The sequence below is a fragment of the Bubalus kerabau genome, chromosome 5 (assembly GCF_029407905.1).
Source record: "Bubalus kerabau isolate K-KA32 ecotype Philippines breed swamp buffalo chromosome 5, PCC_UOA_SB_1v2, whole genome shotgun sequence".
Classification (NCBI taxonomy): domain Eukaryota; kingdom Metazoa; phylum Chordata; class Mammalia; order Artiodactyla; family Bovidae; genus Bubalus; species Bubalus kerabau.
Genome location: NC_073628.1, coordinates 109,923,764 through 109,942,291, shown reverse-complemented (window position 1 = coordinate 109,942,291; position 18,528 = coordinate 109,923,764). Strand labels below are relative to the sequence as shown.

Below are 18,528 nucleotides of genomic sequence, written 5' to 3'. Positions count from 1 at the left end.
CATGGGGTCGCTAAGAGTTGGACACAACTGAGCGACTTCACTTTCACTTTTCACTTTCATGCATTGGAGAAGGAAATGGCAACCCACTCCAGTGTTCTTGCCTGGAGAATCCCAGGGACGGGGAAGCCTGGTGGGCTGCCATCTCTGGGGTCGCACAGAGTCGGACACGACTGAAGCGACTTAGCAGCAGTAGCAGCAGCAGCAATGACTATACTTCCCTGTGTTGTTCAGTATATCCCTGTTGCTTGTTTATTTCATGTGTAGTAGTTTATATCTCTTACTGTTCTACCCCTATTTTACCCCTCTTGTCTTTCCCCTCCTACTGGTAACCACTAGTTTTTTCTGTATATCTGTGAGTCTATTAGTTTTATTACTTTCATTGTTTTTTGCAAAAAAGTTTTAGATTCCACATGTAAGTAATTGTATGTAGTATTTGACAAGACTTTCTGAGATACAGTCTATCAGAGATATTGACTTGTAATTTTCTTTTTTTTGAAGTTATTTTTGGCTGGTTTTGGTATCAGGATAATGATGGCCTCATAGAATGAATTTGGGAGTATAGGAATTAACTCTTCTTTGTATGTTGGGTAAAATTTTTGTGAAGTCATTCAGTCCTGTCTTTTGCTTTCTAGAAGTTTTGAAAATTACAAATTCAATTGCATGACTGCTGATTGATCTGTTCAAATTGTTTCTTTTTGATTTAGTGTTTGAAAATTTATGTTTCTAGAAATTTGACCATTTCTTCTAGGCTGTTTAGTTTGTTGGCATGTAACTGTTCATAGTATTCTTTTATGACTTTTTTATATCTCTGTGATATCAGTTGTTATTTCTCCTCTTTCATTTCTTATTTTGTTTATTTGGGCTCTCTTTTTTTCTTGATTTGTCTGGCTAAAGGTTTATCAATTTTATTTATTAAAAAAAGTACTGATTTCATTGATCTTTTATACAGTCTTTTGGTCTCTATTGTATTTATTTCTTCTCTGATTTTTTTCCTTCCTTCTGCTGATTTTGGGCCTTATTTGTTTTTCTTTTTCTAATTCCTTTATATGAAATTAAAGGAAGGTTAGGTAAGTTAGGTTGTTTATTTGAGATATCTTTTGTTTTGTGACATATTCCTCTATTGCTGTAAACTTTCCTCTTAGAACTTCCTTTTCTACATCCTGTAGATTTTGGAAAGTTGTGTTTACGTTTTCATTTGTTTTGAGGTATTCTCTGTTTTTCTCTTTGACTGACTCATTAGCTCATTGGTTTTTTTAGCATCATGTTGTTTAGTCTCCACATGTTTGTATTTTTCTTCTTATTTTTGAATTGTAAAAGTTCTTTGTATATCTTGGGTATAAAGCTCTTATCAGATATATAACTTGCAAATATTTTCTTCCATTATGTGAATTATTGTTTCATTTCCTTAATTGTGTTCTTTGAAGCACAAAAGGCTTTAAGTTTGATGAAATCTAATTTATCTATCTTTCCTTTTGTTGATTGTGCTTTCAGTGTCATATCAGAGAAACATTGCCTTGTCTAAGTTCTCCAAGATTTACTTTTATGGGTTTTTTTTTTTTTTTTTGTAAGACTTTTACAGTTTTTTGACCCTTATGTCTAAACATGTCTGTGATTCATTTTAAGTTATTATTTGTTTATGGTGTCAGGTAGGAATCCAACTTCTTTCTTTTGAATGTGAATACCCAATACCTAAGATATTTATGTTTATCAAAAGGAACTGTGGTTTTTCAAAAGTGAAGGTATTGAATGTATCCTCAGTAGTATGACAGACTGTCCCTTGCCATCTGTATCTAACATTGAATGAGCATACCCACTGCACTCTCTTAGGTCCCTGAAGGGAAATAGATACCTTTACATTGTTCTTGTCTTTCAGGAGTCCATTACCCAGTTTGTGAGTAAACAAGTATTCTTGAAAGGATAAGCTAAATGCTGTGTAACTCGGGGAGGCCTAAACATAAAGAGAAAGCATGAAGAAAGGAATTTCCTGGAAGGATAGGTAGCCAGGGTGGAGTATATAGGGAATTATGAAATGAAAATACAATATGATGATGAAAAATTGAAATATGAAAATAGGGAAGTGGTCAGTATCCATCTGGCTGATTGTAGTTGAGTCTGAATTGGGGAAGAGTAGAAAATAAGGTTGAAAGTTAGCTTATGATCATTTCATTAAAAGTACTGAATTAGAAGCTTAGATGTTTGGGCTTTACTTTCAGGGCCATGGGTTGCCATTAAGGGCTTTGTTTGGAGTAGGAAAAATGAGGGATTATGTAGTGGAAAATAATCTGGCTTTCCTTGCAAAATGGTTTGGAGGGAGAAGAGACCAGAGGGAGTGAGACCAGTGTAGTCCAGGAAGGAGATGGTCAAGATGCTTATACAGTCAATTCCCACCTTTCCCTGAGCTATCACTATTGTTAGTCTGGCCCCTCTTTCCCTTATCACCTCTGGGAAAGAATTGCAGAGGCTTCAATCAAGATGGTGGTATAGAAGGACATGGAGCTCACCTTTTCCCACAGATACATAAGAAATACATCTACATGTGGAACAGTTATCACAGAATAACTATTGAACACTATTGAATGGAAAATCTCAGATACCTAGAAGTGCAGGGAAGATCTCCATGTAACTGGGTAGGATAAAAGAAAAAGAAGAAAGGAAGCAGGACAGGATCTGTGCCCCTGGGAGAGAGCTGCAAAAGAGGAAAGGTTCCCATGCCATAGGAAGTCGTCACACTGGAGGTGAGATCACCCAGGACAGAAAGGGAGCTTCAGAGGCTTGGAGGAGAACACAGCAGTCAGTTTGTAGCAGGCACAACAGAGAGAAACCAGCACAGAGGGCCTGTACCACCTTGCTGCAGTCCCCAGCCAGAGATATGCACCTGCTGGTGTGTGCATAGGCTGTGTGCTGAAACTCATGCTTCAGAGGACAGACTTGGGGAAAGAACTGGGGTTAGCCTTGCGAAGACAACCTGAAGGGGCTAGAGTGTTGTATGGACCAAAACCAGAGGTGTATGTGGAAGAAGCCCAGCCTGCCATAGAAGTGAAAGGCCATTGTTAAGAGGTGCACAAAAGGAAGGACGGGGCCCGTCACAGCAGCCTCACTTTTGACAGTCTCATGGCTGGCCTGTGCCACCTTTGAAACCCCATTGTTAATGCAGGAGTGAAGGGGGTGGTGGGGTCTGCCATAGGTGCTTCTTTCTCAGAGCTGCCTGTGTGAACTCTGGGGGTATGTAAGGATGCCCACTCTCAGAGGCAGAGTTGAAAGCAGAGCCCTCTCCCCAATGGCTATATGATCCACAACACTGTTGCTAGCTTTGTAACTCAGTGCCTCTGGGACATGCAAGTGGATAGTGGGTGCTCCTGTGGCTGGGATAGGTCTGGCCTTAGCAGCTGTGGGCTTTGTGGGTGCATGCACATGAAGGTGGGGCTGGGGTCTGGGCTGCTTCCATATCTCCCAGTTGTGCAACTGCTGTGGTCCTGGTGCTTGACTTCAGTGGATTGGCGCCTGTGGATCTGCATTAGTGGCTTTTTGAACATAGTGTGTGAGGGACACAGGGCTGATTGTCTGTATTCCCACAGTGGAGGTGGGGCCCAGGGTAGTGTACACAATAGTGTACTTTGTCAGCCCCCACAATGTGTGCTCCCTGGTGAACAGCTCCAGTGGAAGAATGCTCAGTTGCTCCTCTTGCAGTGGGAGCACTCCAATCCTGCCTACCACACAGTGAAGCTTAGAAATGGATCTGGGGGCTTCTTTTCTAACAACTAGGGAGCAGACCCTGACTCTAACAGCGCTGTGACAACCACAGAGCAAAGAAGAGGCCCCATTCAGCATCCAGTGCAGGCTATGGTCACCACATCATCAGTCATACCTTCTGTCAACGGGATAATGGCCAGCACACACTGAGGAAAAATGCTGCAGGCATCCATACTAAAAAAACAGCCCTTGTACCAAAAATATTAAACAGACACAAGCTACGCAGGGACACTTTTACATAAAAATAGCCCTTCAAGACCACAGTAGATAATTGTTTATCCTAAACTCATAGAGTAAGAGAAATATAAGTAAAATGAAGAATCAGAGGAACCACTCCCACTTTTAATCTTTGATTGAAAGATCAAGAGAATTCCCCTGAAAGAACAATGAAACAGACCTCTTCAGCTTAATAGACACCAAGTTAAAAAAGGAAATATGAAAATGCTGAATGAATTAAACAGGGCTTTCATTAGAAATGCTGCTGCTGCTGCTGCTAGGTCGCTTCAGTCGTGTCCGACTCTGTGCGACCCCAGAGACGGCCGCCCACCAGGTTCCCCCGTCCCTGGGATTCTCCAGACAAGAATACTGGAGTGGGTTGCCATTTCCTTCTCCAATGCATGAAAGTGAAAAGTGAAAGTGAAGTTGCTCAGTCATGCAGATTACTGTAAAAAAAGAACTAGAAACTATAAAAAGGAACCAAGAAAAATTAGAAAATTCATTTGCTGAGATAAAAACTGAATGTAAGGCAATATGTAGCAGATTGATAATGTAGAAGAATGAATAAGTGATCTGCAAGTTAAAATAATGGAAATCTCCCAGTCAGAAATTTCCCAGTTTGATTCCTGGATTGGGAACATCTGCTGGAGAAGGGATATGCTACCCACTCCAGTATTCTTGGGCTTCCCTTGTGGCTCTGCTGGTTAAGAATCCACCTGCAATGCAGGAGACCTGGGTTCGATTCATGAGTTGGGAAGATTCCCTGGAGAAGGGAAAGGCTACCTACTCCAGTATTCTGGCCTAGAGAATTCCATGAACTGTGTAGTCCATGGGGTCACAAAGAGTCACACATGACTGAGCGACTTAAATACTTTCACCCAGTCAGAAGAGCAGACAGAAAGAAAAATTAAAAAAAAAAATGAAAGCAATATAAAAAGATCTTTATATTATTTTGTTGTTCAGTCACTAAGTTATGTCCGACCCTTTGTTACCCTATAGACTGCAGCACGCCAGGCTTCCCTGTCCTTTACTATCTCCCAGAGTTTGCTCAGATTCTTGTCCATTAAGTCAGTGATAAAGTGTGCCAACCTACACATAATAGGGGTCCCAGAATCAGAAGAAAAAGGGGAATGAAAATGTATTTTAAAAAGTTATGGCTGAAAACTTCCCAAATCTAAAGAAAGAAACAGATATCCAGGTACAGGAAGCACAGAGGGTACCAAACAAGATGAATTCAAACAGACCAAAACATAATTAAAATGGCAAAAGTTAAAAATAAAGAGAGGGTTCTAAAGGCAGTAAGAGAAAAGTGGTGGTTTAGTCGCTAAGTCATGTCCAACTCTTGAGTTATTTACAAGGGAACCTCCATAAAGCTATTAGCTGATTTCTCTACAGAAATGTTGCAGGCCAGAAAGGAGTAGCAAAATATACTGAAAGTCCTAAAAGGAAAAATTTGCAATCTAGGATACTCTACGCACCAAGATTATCATTTAAAATAGAAGGAGAGATCAAGAGTTTCTCAGACAAGTAAAAGGTAAAACAATAGAGCAACACCAAACCTGTTCTGAAGGAAATATTGAAAGATTGTCTCTAAATAGAAAAGAAGCAAGAATCTATAGGAAAGAGCCAATCACAGGTGGAAATAAATTAAATGAGTCAGTAACAGATTTTTTTTGATGAGTTTCATGGTTTTATTAACACAAACACAATGTGTACATGAGCTGTCTCTTCATTTTATTTGCTGCATAGCCTGATGTTGGGATTGCTGACTCTAATAACCAGCTGGACTGCTCTTTCCACAATGGCTTTTCAGTCTTTTCAGTTCTTGGAGGAGATGTGAGCAATCTCAGCATAGTTAAGATTTGTTTCACATCAGCAGCACTTCAAACTCTTCGATGTTGTGTCCAGGAGCTTCCAGAGTCTCCTGGGCAACATGTGCCCTGGTTTCTTGTTGCTCCTGTAACCAGTATTAGGCATCAAGATGTGGCCCTTGAATCTCCCATACACCCTGTTGTCCGTGTTTCTGGGTTTCTGCCAGTTCCACTTAATTTTGACATATTGATCTGACTGGTGTCGGATGAACTTCTTGGCCTCTTTTTGAAGATCTTGAACTTCACAAGGGGCCTGGGGGCAGCCATGATGCCAAGTAGGAGATGGCTGCCACTTCTGTATGCATAGCTGAGGAAGAGAGCAGTACACAGATTTTTAAAAATGCAATAAATTTTTTTCTATGAAAGTGATAACTGCAATGAACAGCAAAAGGATAAATGAAGATGTAAAATAGAACATCAAAATCATAAAATGTGGGGGAGGAAAGTAAGAAAATGATACTTTTTTTTAGAATGTATTTGAACCTATTTGACTACCAGTCTAAAGCAAATGGGCTTCCCAGGTGGCTCAGACAGTAAAGCATCTGTCTGCAATGCAGGAGACCTGGGTTCAATCCCTGGGACAGGAAGATCCCCTGGAGAAGGAAATGGCAACCCATGCCAGTACTCTTGCCTGGAAAATCCCATGGATGGAGGAGCCTGGTAGGCTACAGTCCATGGGATCACAAAGAGTCAGACATGACTGAGTGATGTCACTTTCACTAAAGCAATTAGATGTAGGAAGGGGTTAACATACTGAAAACCAGGGTAACCACAAATCAAAAACATACACTAGATTCACAAAAACCAAAAAGAAGAGAGCACAAGAATAATACAAAAGAAATCAAGCCACAAAAGGAAAAGCTAAAAGAAAAAGAACAAAGAAGAAATACAAAGTCACCAAGGTGAAAAGACAGCCTTCAGAATGGGAGAAGATAATAGCAAATGAAGCAACTGACAAACAACTAATCTCAAGAATATACAAGCAACTCCTACAGCTCAACTCCAGAAAAATAAATGACCCAATCAAAAAATGGGCCAAAGAACTAAATAGACATTTCTCCAAAGAAGACATACAGATGGCTCACAAACACATGAAAAGATGCTCAACATCACTCATTATCAGAGAAATGCAAATCAAAACCACTATGAGGTACCATTTCACACCAGTCAGAATGGCTGCAATCCAAAAGTCTACAAGTAATAAATGCTGGAGAGGGTGTGGAGAAAAGGGAACCCTCTTACACTGTTGGTGGGAATGCAAACTAGTACAGCCACTATGGAGAACAGTGTGGAGATTCCTTAAAAAACTGGAAATAGAACTGCCTTATGATCCAGCAATCCCACTGCTGGGCATACACACTGAGGAAACCAGAAGGGAAAGAGACACGTGTACCCCAATGTTCATCGCAGCACTGTTTATAATAGCCAGGACATGGAAGCAACCTAGATGTCCATCAGCAGATGGATGGATAAGAAAGCTGTGGTACATATACACAATGGAGTATTACTCAGCCATTAAAAAGAATACATTTGAATCAGTTCTAATGAGGTGGATGAAACTGGAGCCTATTATACAGAGTGAAGTAAGCCAGAAAGAGAAACACCAATACAGTATACTAACGCATATATATGGAATTTAGAAAGATGGTAACAATAACCCTGTGTACGAGACAGCAAAAGAGACACTGATGTATAGAACAGTCTTATGGACTCTGTGGGAGAGGGAGAGTGCCGGGGACCAGCCCCGGCTGATCCAGGGTATTCGAAGGAGAGACGGCTAGGCGAGGGTCAGGGAATAACTGCTTAATTACACTTTAATTAAGGATACAAAGAGTAATAGAATAAGGATAGCTCAGTGAGGAAATTCAGTGGAGAAAAGCGGCTGAAATAAGGATAGCTCAGTAGGAAAATTCAGTGGAGAAAAGAAGCTGAGTGGCTTGGTTTACGCGGAAAATCAATATAACCCGTGACACCAAGTTAGCTCTGACCACGGAGGCCGCAGGCGCCCTCTCGAATAGCGGAAGGTGCCCCACCTTAGACACCTTCTCGAGTGGGTCTTAGAAGCCCAGGCAAATAAATGGTCGCAGAGGACATCCGCGCTCCAGATGGACACTCAGCTGGAATTTGGGAGAGAGAGTGACATGGGGAGACCAAGTTTCAGTGAACAAGGCCCGCACTTTATTTTCCAAAGTAGTTTTTATACCTTAAGGTATGCATAGAGGATAATGGGGGAAGGGGTAGAGTCATGCAGCAAGCCAGGCTTTCTTCCTGCAAACTTATCATATGCAAAAGTTCAGGTGATTGACATCATCTTCTGGCCCGGAGGCCTGTTAACATTTTAAGAAACTTATTTTTCTCTAAAGGTGATTATTCCAAAGTCAGGCACCAGCCTCCAAAAAAGCATTGGACAAAGCTGCATTTTACATTTCTATACACCCATTATATCAATCAATACACTGCCAAGGACACAGTAGGTAAGGAGTATGGAGACTTAGCAGCAAACATTGGCCCAACAAGTGAAAAACCCTTCACCAATACAATTTCTAATCAATCTTTTAACTACTCAAAGGAATCTGTGTTTAGGCAGTTTAGAACATCTCCTGCCTCTCACAGTTGGGAGGCTCTGAACAATCACATGTGGCCGGAAAAACCCATTCAGGCAGGCTAGAGGATTTCCAAAGGAGTTTGTAGGTTGAAACACTGTCACATCCAAGAATTATTAACTGAAGCTGTAAGCTAACTCTTTTTTCAGAGAGAGGTAGTGGGAGACAGCCCCCCGTAAAGTCAGAGGTGTAGGTGAAAGCACAAAGCAGAAAGTAGGCAGACTCTGGTTTTGGGGGTAGATGCTCGAGAATTTCCAGGGGGACTCCTGAGGCTCGATCCCGCCTTTGCGTATGCCGAGCCTCCTTCCTCATGACCTTTGTCATGGGCGGAGTGCCTCACGCTGGCTCCCAGCAGTGATAGAATTCCAGTTGAGCTATTCCAGATCCTGAAAGATGATGCTGTGGAAAGTGCTGCACTCAATATGCAATATGCACTCAATATGCAATATGCCGGCTCCCGGCAGGAGAGGGTGGGATTATTTGGGAGAATGGCATTGAAACATGTAAAATATCATGTATGAAACGAGTTGCCAGTCCAGGTTCGATGCACGATACTGGATGCTTGGGGCTGGTGCACTGGGATGACCCGGAGGGATGGAATGGGGAGGGAGGAGGGAGGAGGGTTCAGGATGGGGAACACATGTATACCTGTGGCGGATTCATTTTGATATTTGGCAAAACTAATACAATTATGTAAAGTTTAAAAATAAAATAAAATTAAAAAAAAAAGTCACCAGGAAAAAAGTTTAAAGTGGCAATAAATACATACATATCAATAATTACCTCAAATGTCAATGGACTAATTCTCCAATCTGAGGACATCAGTGGTAGATTGAATAAAAAAATAAGAGCCTACAATACGTTGCATTGAAGAAGTGGGGAAAACCACTAGGCCATTCAGGTATGACCTAAATCAAATCCCTTATGATTATACAGTGGAAGTGAGAAATAGATCTAAGGGACTAGATCTGATAGACAGAGTGCCTGATGAACTATGGACGGAGGTTCATGACATTGTACAGGAGACAGGAATCAAGACCATCCCCAAGAAAAAGAAATGCAAAAAGGCAAAATGGCTGTCTGAGGAGGCCTTACAAATAGCTGTGAAAAGAAGAGAAGTAAAAAGCAAAGGAGAAAAGGAAAGATCCAACCAGCTCATCCTAAAGGCGATCAGTCCTGGGTGTTCATTGGAAGGACTGATGTTGAAGCTAAAACGCCAGTATTTGGCCACCTGATGCAAGGAGCTGACTCATTTGAAAAGACCCTGATGCTGGGAAAGATTGAGGGCAGGAGGAGAAGGGGACGACAGAGGATGATATGGTTGGATGGCATCACCGACTCAATGGACATGAATTTGGGTGTACTCTGGGAGTTGGTGATGGACAGGGAGATCTGGTGTGCTGTGGTCCATGGGGTCGCAAAGAGTTGGACACGATTGAGTGACTGAAAACTGAATATGTTGCATATGAGAGACCCACTTTAGGGCAGAGGACACACATAGATTGAAAGTGAAGGTATGGAAAAAGATATTTCATGCAAATGGAGATGACAAGGAAGTGGTTGTAGCAATGCTCATATCTGACAAAATAGACTTTAAAGGTCATAGAGAAAGATAAAAATGAAGATACTATATAATTATAAAAGGAACAATACAATACAGTCAATCCAATACAAACAATCCAATCCAATCCAATCAATCTAATACAAATAATACAATACAATCCACCTGACATAGAAGCACCCAAATACATAAATACTAATAGATGTAAAGGGAGAGATTGATGGCAATACATCAATAGTAGGAGACTTTAACACCTCACTCACATCAATGAATAGATGTTTCAGGGAGAAAATCAGTAAGGCAACAGAGATCCTAAATGATAAAACTCAACATGCTGTGTGTGCATGTGTGCTGTCACTTCAGTCGTGTCTGACTCTTTGCAACTGTATGGACTGTAGCTCGCCAGGCTCCTCTGTCCATGGGATTCTCCAGGCAAGAATACTGGAGTGGGTTGTCCTCTTCTAGAGTATCTTCCCGATCCAGGGATCAAACTGGTGTCTTCTGCATTGCAGGTAGAATCTTTACTGCTGAGCCACTGGGGAGACCAAAATCTAACAGACAATTGATTTTGTCCAGAATATTATATCCAAAAACAAACAAACAAAAAACCAGAATGCACATTCTTTTCAAGTGCACATGGAGTATACTCTAGGATTGACCACATACTAGGGTACAAAACAAGCCTGAATACATTTAAGAGTATACAAGTTATTTCAAGCATCTTTTCTGACCACAATTTCATTAACTAGAAATCAACCATAGAAAAAGAAAAGAAAAAAATCAATTACATGGAGCTAAGTAACATGCTACTAAAAAATGAATGGGTCAACAATGAAATCAAATAGAAAATAAAAAAACTACCTTGAGACAAATGACTATGAGAACACCACCATATAAAATCTGTGGGATTCAGCAAGAGCAGTTCTTAGAGGGAAGTTCATAGTGATACAGGCCTTCTTCAAGAAACAAGAAAAATCTGAAATAAATAAACTAAACTACCACTTAAAACGCTGGGCTGGAAGAAGCACAAACTGGAATCAAGATTGCCAGGAGAAATATCAATAACCTCAGATATGCAGATGACACTACCCTTATGGCAGAAAGTGAAGAGGAATTAAAAAGCCTCTTGATGAAAGTGAAAGTGGAGAGTGAAAAAGTTGGCTTAAAGCTCAACATTCAGAAAACGAAGATCATGGCATCTGGTCCCATCACTTCATGGGAAATAGATGGGGAAACAGTGTCAGACTTTATTTTTTGGGGCTCCAAAATCACTGCAGATGGTGACTGCAGCCATGAAATTAAAAGATGCTTACTCCTTGGAAGGAAAGTTATGACCAACCTAGACAGCATATTAAAAAGCAGATACATTACTTTGCCAACAAAGGTCTGTCTAGTCAAGGCTATGGTTTTCCTGTGGTCATGTATGGATGTGAGAGTTGGACTGTGAAGAAGGCTGAGCACTGAAGAATTGATGCTTTTGAACTGTGATGTTGGAGAAGACTCTTGAGAGTCCCTTGGACTGCAAGGAGATCCAACCAGTCCATTCTGAAGGAGATCAGCCCTGGGATTTCTTTGGAAGGACTGATGCTAAAGCTGAAACTCCAGTACTTTGGCCACCTGATGCGGAGTTGACTCATTGGAAAAGACTCTGATGCTGGGAGGGCTTGGGGGCAGGAGGAGAAGGGGACTACAGAGGATGAGATGGCTGGATGGCATCACTGACTTGATGGAGGTGAGTCTCAGTGAACTCTGGGAGTTGGTGATGGACAGGGAGGCCTGGAGTGCTGTGATTCATGGGGTCACAAAGAGTCGGACACGACTGAGCGACTGAACTGAACCATTTAAAACAGAAAAAGAACAAGCAAAACCTAAAGTCAGCGGAAGGAAGGAAATAATATAGATCAGAGAGGAAATAAGAAGATATAAATTTAAAAAGCAATAGAAAATCAATAAAGTCAAGAGTGGTTCTTTGAAAAAAGTAAACAAAATTAACAATCCTCTAGCCAGACTCACCAAGAAGAAAAGAGAGATGATCTAAAAAAAAACAAAAACAAAAACAAAACAAAATCAGGAATGAAAGAGGAGAAATCACAACTGATACTGCAGAAACACAAAAACCTATGAAAGAATACTGTAAACAATTATATGCCAACAAATGGGACAACTTAGAAAAAAAGAAGACATTTCTAGAAACATATAGCATACCAAAATTGAATCAAGAAGATATAGGTAATTTTAACAGACCAATCTCTAAAGTGAAATACAATTTGTAATAAAAAGCTCTCTACAAACAAAAGTCAGGACCAGATGGCTTCACAGGAAAATTCTATGAAACATACAAAGAAGAACTTACATGAATCCTTCTCAAACTCTTCCAAAAGAGTGAAAAGAAGGGAACAGTCCCAAAGACATTTTATGAAGCTGCTATTACCCAGATACCAAAAGTATACAAAGATACCACCAAAAAAGAAAATTATAGGCCAATGTTTTTGACAAATTAGATGCAAATATTCTCAACTGAATACTAGCAAACTGAATCCAGCAACACATAAAAAAGATCATACACCAAAAAAAGCAAACAACCCAATCAAAATATAGGCAGAAGACCTAAATAAACATTTTTCCAATGAAGACATATGGATGGCTAATAGATACATGAAAAGATGTGTATCATCACTAATTATTAGAGAAATGCAAATCAAAACTATGAGGTATCACCTCACACTGGTCAGAGTGGCCATCATAAAAGGTCTACAAAGAAAGAAATGCCAGAGAGGGAGCAGAGAAAAGGAAGTCCTCCTGTACTGTTGTAGGAATGTAAATTGATGCAGCCACTATGGAAAACAGCATGTAGGTTCCTCGAAAAACTAAAAATAGGGTTGCCATATGATCCAGCAGTTTCACTTCTGGGCATACATTCAGAAAAAATTATAATTCAAAAAGATACTTGCACCCCTATTTTCATAGTAGTGTATTTACAATAGCCAAGATATGAAAACAACCTAAATGTTTATTGACAGATGAATGGATAAAGATGTGACACACACACACACACAATGGGATGCTACTCAGCCATGAGAAGGAATGAAATAATCCCATTTACAGCATCATGGATGGACCTAGAGATTATCGTACTAAGTGAAGTAAGAAAGAGAAAGATAAATACCATGATGATACCACTTATATGTGGAATCTAAAATATGACACAAATGGATTTATCTACGGAACAGAAACAGACTCACAGACATAGAGAACAGACTTGTGTCTGTCAAGGTAGGGGAGGGGGTTTGGGAAGGGATGAATTGGGAGTTTGGAATTAGCAGATATAAACTATTATACATAGTATGGATAAACAACAAGGTCCTATTATATAGCAGAGGGAATTATAGTCTGTAAGAAACCATAATGGGAAAGAATATGAAAAAGTTGTTTACATACACAGACACACACTGAATCACTTTGCTGTATGGCAGAAATTAACACAACATTGTAAATATACTATATTTGAATTTTAAATATCGCCTCTTTACCCAGGTCCTCTGTATCCCCTCCGAGCACCTCAGTATCTTACACCTTCATATTAGATCTTGATGGAACCTCTGAAACGACCCCTTTGTTTTACAGCGAAGAAAGTGCAGACATGTGAGGTTAAGCAGTTTACTCAAATGGCTCAATTAGGAACAGTAATACTGTTTATATGAGAAGTGTGACTTCACAGCTTTAAATATTGTGGGAAAAGAAAAAGGTTGGGGGAGAATTGACCTACCAACATCAGGATTTCATCAATGACTGCTTCAGGCTTGGATATACTGATTTATTTCATGCCCAGTGTTTTAAAAGCTGGCTTCATTTTTGTTTTCTGTAGCATGCTAATTAAATGTAATTTAAAAATCTTCTTCCTTTCAGGTCAAGTGAAAAGTGCCAAATCTGTATAGTAAGCCACGGTCAGAAAAGAAGTCAAGATCATATCTTCTATTGAGTATGTGTTTTAATAACAGGCCACATCGTCTTCTATGTCTATAAAGGCAAACTAATCTGTGCTCACTGAAGTTAGGAAAATAGATGTGGGGTTTTAGAAAAATGTTTAAATATGAAATTAAATCATGCTTGTTTTGTTTTATCCCATTCAGCATGCTTATGTCCAGACTTTCTGGCCTTGCCTCTGCCCTTGCAAATCAGTCTAATGTGAGTTCCAGAGAACACTTGAGTATGAGTCACTCACAAAGACCAGATGGGAGTTATAAAAGCCGCTTAGAGAATCTGACAGTTTTCTATGTAATTGAGGCAGGGAGTTTCTCTTCAATTGAGGGTTTTTTGTTTTTTTTTTTTTTTTTTTTTAAGACACGTTGACCATTTCTGGAGGAAAAATATGTTCTCCCTTCCTCAAAAGGAAAGCTATGGGATGACATTCTGGAGCAAGGAAATATTAAGGATGGTTCAGATCAGAGTCCTCTGCTTATACAAATATTACTTTCTTACCTCCAAAATAAAATTCACCTTTAAGGTGGGATGTGGTCTCCTAGTGGGCTTCCCAGGTGGTACTAGTAGTGGTAAAGAACGCGCCTGCCAATGCAGGAGATGGTAAGAGGTGTGGGTTCGACCCCTGGGTCAGGAAGATCTCCTGGAGGAGGACATAGCTACCCACTCCAGTATTCTTGCCTAGGGAATCCCATGGACAGGTAACAGTTCACAGGGTCACATAGAGTCAGACACGACTGAAGTGACTAAGCGCGCATGCATACACGTGGTCTCTTAGTAAATCTTCTTGTTTCTTTAACCTCCTTCTGTCTTTAAATTGATAAACAGAGATCTGTTTAGTTTTATATTTAGATTTTGCCTAATCTGTAGGTTTGGCAATCGGTTCAGTTCAGTTCAGCTGCCCAGTCGTGCCCGGCTCTTTGCGACCCCATGGACTGCAGCATGCCAGGCTTCCCTGTGCATCACCAACTCCCAGAGCTTGCTCAGACTCATGTCCATTGAGTCAGTGATGCCATCCAACCATCTCATCCTCTATTGTCCCCTAACTGTATTGCATGTCATTTTCCTTCTGTTTTATATTACTTAGGTTTTAAATATAATTGTTGGTTTCATGTTAGTGATTTGAAACGTCATTTTTTCTAGTTTGTCTAAGAGCCCCTGAACCTTCTGCTACTCTGTGACTTTCTAGAAAAGTTCTATAGGAAGAAAATTATTCTCTTCTTTGTCCCACCCTAAAAGCTAGTTTTTCATTGTTGAAGGGAAGGAAAAGAAATGAGCAGTTCAGTAATTCCTTGTCAGTTGACATTTTCTCAGGCACAATTTTGAGATAACACTGTATCACAAATGTAAAAGTTTTGAGATTTTTTTTTTAATGTATGAGCTATTCACGTTTAGTTGCCTTGAGCAGAAGAGCAGGGCAGTGCCTCTCAGCCCCCTCATTGATAGATCTAGTGGGTATTTATGGAGTAGTGCAAAAAAGGAGACCAGTGTTTGTTCCATTCTCTCAATATTATAGATTGTGAGAAGTCTATTCCCTTTAAGCACGGCAATAATTTGGGCAAAGGCCAGATGCCATTTTTGTCGTTTCTGCTCCAATTCTACATTTTCTGAGCCTTGATCGTGAATATGACACTGCTTTCCAGTCATGTAGTTCTAGTGATGAGGAAAGGATTTCTGAATCTCACTTCAAAGATTCCTAGATAAGACCGAGTAGAAAATAAACTCTCTCCTTTATTTATCTTTATATCTTGTTCTTGAAATTCACATTGGCACCTTTATGTCATTATGGTTCCTTTACTTTCTTACAGACTACTTTTCTCTTTTCAGCAGCTGCTATGAATATGTTTGTGTCCCCTCCTCCAGATTACTATTTTGAAACTTGATGCCCTCTGTGAGAGTATTAGGAGGCAAAGCCTTGGCAGGTGATAAGGTCAGTGAGGCTGCTGATGAGGCCCTTTATATAAGAGTCCCTAGATGGCTCCCTTGCTCCTTGCACCATGTGAGGTTACAGCAGAAAGATATCCATCTAGAAGGCACACTCAAGAGAGTCTACTTGTGTCATGAACTTGGCCTTCCCAGCCTCCAGAAATATGAGAAGTAAATGTTTGTTTATAAGTTACAACAAACCTTATGATGGGTTTGTTACAGCAGCCTGAATGGGCTGGGACACCAGCTCTTCTTTTTCATCCGGCTTCAAGATAGGGGAACTTTTCGAAAGTCAATGCTATCTTTCAATTTTACTTGTCAATTGTACCTCAATAAAGCTGAAAAAAGTCAATCCCAACCTTTGGGAAAGCAATCTGTAATTCTCTATTCCGTGATCTCTATCCCCAATGTTAGTAAGAACTAATCCCTTGGGGCACACATAACATTAATAGCTCTGTACTATATTCTATGTAATTGTTCATATATGAACTATAAGCTTTTTTTAAAAAAACATATTTAATTGTTTATTTGGCTGTATCGGGTTTTAGTTGCAGCATTCGGAATCCTTTGTTGTGGTACATGGACTCTCTAGTTGTGCATGGACTCAATAGTTATGGCACTCAAGCTTAGTTGCTCTGAGGCATGTGGGATATTAGTTTCCTGACCAGGGATCGAACCAGTGTTTTCTGCATCGCAAGGAGGATTCTTAACCACTGGACCACCAGGAAAGTCCCAACTGTGAGCTTTTTCAGGGTAGGGACTTTGTCTTGTTTTTCTTCATTCCCAAAGAGCCTGTAACATAGTAAGTTAGTGAATAATAGTTTTGGCACCACCTTATTCATAGAATTCACTAGTCTTCATTCATTTATAGAGCTTGTTAACCTTTGTAGAAATGACTCCTGAATCTTGTCTCCATATTTTGCTGTGCCAATGCTCCATGTCAACTTCTGCTCCTCCAGAAGATAAGCCACACTTACATCCAGAATTACGATTGTGTATTTAGTTTGTTCTCTATTTCTAAGCTTTCTTCTTGAGTCCCCTATTACTTTTTAGTCATGTGATCCTAGTGATTATCAAGGAATTCCTGAATCTCATTTTAAGCATTTCACTAATGTGAGGGTCTGAATATATGCTTTATATCTATAGATCTGTAGCTTTAGTAAGTTTTGAGAGACATGGTGTATCTTGTGACCTAATGTTACATTGAATTATAGGTATATTTACAGGAGTGTCAAAGGTCCTGATACTTTTTGAATCCTGTCTGAATTCTGTTTGAGCTGTTATTCTGGTAGCTGCATGACTTTGAGCTGTACTCAGGTAGCTGCATGACTTTGAAGATGAACACCCACAGAGTAATTACTTACTATTTCAAAGTACATACTAGTAAATTAACTCACATTATTTAAGAGGTAGTAAAAGGTACATAAGAGTGTTCTGATTACTTTTAGATGGCGGTTCCTTAGGCTTTTGTGTTTTTTCATTGATTGGAAAACTGTGAAAAAAAAAAAAGACGAGGGAGAGGAGATTGGTATGACATCATTAAGAAAACAGCTAATGTCTGTTATGACTATCATTTAATAAAAGAAAAGAAATATTAACTCCAGAAAAAACAGGAAGATATGACCTCAGTATAAGGCTCTACCCTTTAAAATTGAATAAATTAACTTTTAGTATAGACTTCTATGTTTTTCATTTTTCCATGTATGAGGGAACTCATATAATGAATTACAACAACTGGCATATGGTCTAGCCTTTGAGATATGTTGCTCTAGACTAAGCTAAAGCAGTCGGGTGCTACTTAGGTTACCATAATTGTGAAAGGCTGACAGTCCATCCCAATGTTTCATCTAATTTGTGATAGATTGCATTTTCTAAGATGGCTGCATCTCTCATCCCACCTGCTCTTCTTCAATGTGATCGTGACATTCCTCACATAGAGAGGTGGGTCTCTGTTCTCTCATCATGAACCTGGGAAGGCCTGTGACTACAGTAGAAGTAAAACTATGTGACTTTCATAGATCATAAAAGATAAAGATGATACAGTTTCTACCTAGTTTTCTTGAGATGCTGTTTCGTGGAAACCAACCTGTGGAGAGACCTATATGGACAGGCACTGAGGCCCAGCTGGTAGCCCTGGCTGAGCTCCAGCCAGCAGTCATCAGTGATGTGGGTGAATCATCTTGGAAACAGATCCTCCAGTTGACCCACCACAGCTCGTGCTGTATGGAGCAGAGACAAGCCTCTGTTGAGCCTTGCCAAAACTGTAGATTTCAGCCAAATAAATAATTAATGTTTTAAACTACTAAGGTTTGTGTCTGTTTGTTATGCGGCAATTTATAACACATAAATTTTAGAACTTGGAAGTGAGAAATCCACATAACAAACCCTAAAACATATGGCATTGCCTTTTGGGACTGGGTAGTAGACAGAAGCTGGAATGGGCTAGAGGAGAGTGTTAGTGAAAGCCTGCAGAGCCTTAGATTATTCGAAGAATCTTTGAGGCTGTCTGGGAGGCTCTTGGGGCTTCCCTGGTGGCTCAGATGGTAAAGAATCTGCCTGCAATGTGGGAGACCCAGGTTTAGTCCCTGGGTCAGGAAGATCCCATGGAGAAGGGCATGGCAAC

At 40.1% G+C, this 18,528-nt stretch overlaps 1 protein-coding gene and 1 pseudogene across 2 annotated transcripts in view; one reads left to right on the top strand and one right to left on the bottom strand.

Moving 5' to 3' along the window:
• ANKRD45 (ankyrin repeat domain 45) overlaps positions 1-18,185 on the top strand; it is a 51,104-nt gene extending 32,919 nt beyond the window's left edge. Inside the window, exons 6-7 of one of the 2 annotated variants that reach the window (XM_055582688.1) lie at positions 13,908-13,980; positions 17,767-18,185. In XM_055582688.1, coding sequence (XP_055438663.1) covers positions 13,908-13,936 — 29 coding nt within the window. In that variant the 3' untranslated portion in view covers positions 13,937-13,980; positions 17,767-18,185. The other variant, XM_055582687.1, reaches the window with a different exon arrangement.
• On the bottom strand, positions 5,650-6,104 carry LOC129653505 (putative 60S ribosomal protein L32'; annotated as a pseudogene).
• Positions 18,186-18,528: the final 343 nt, after the last annotated feature.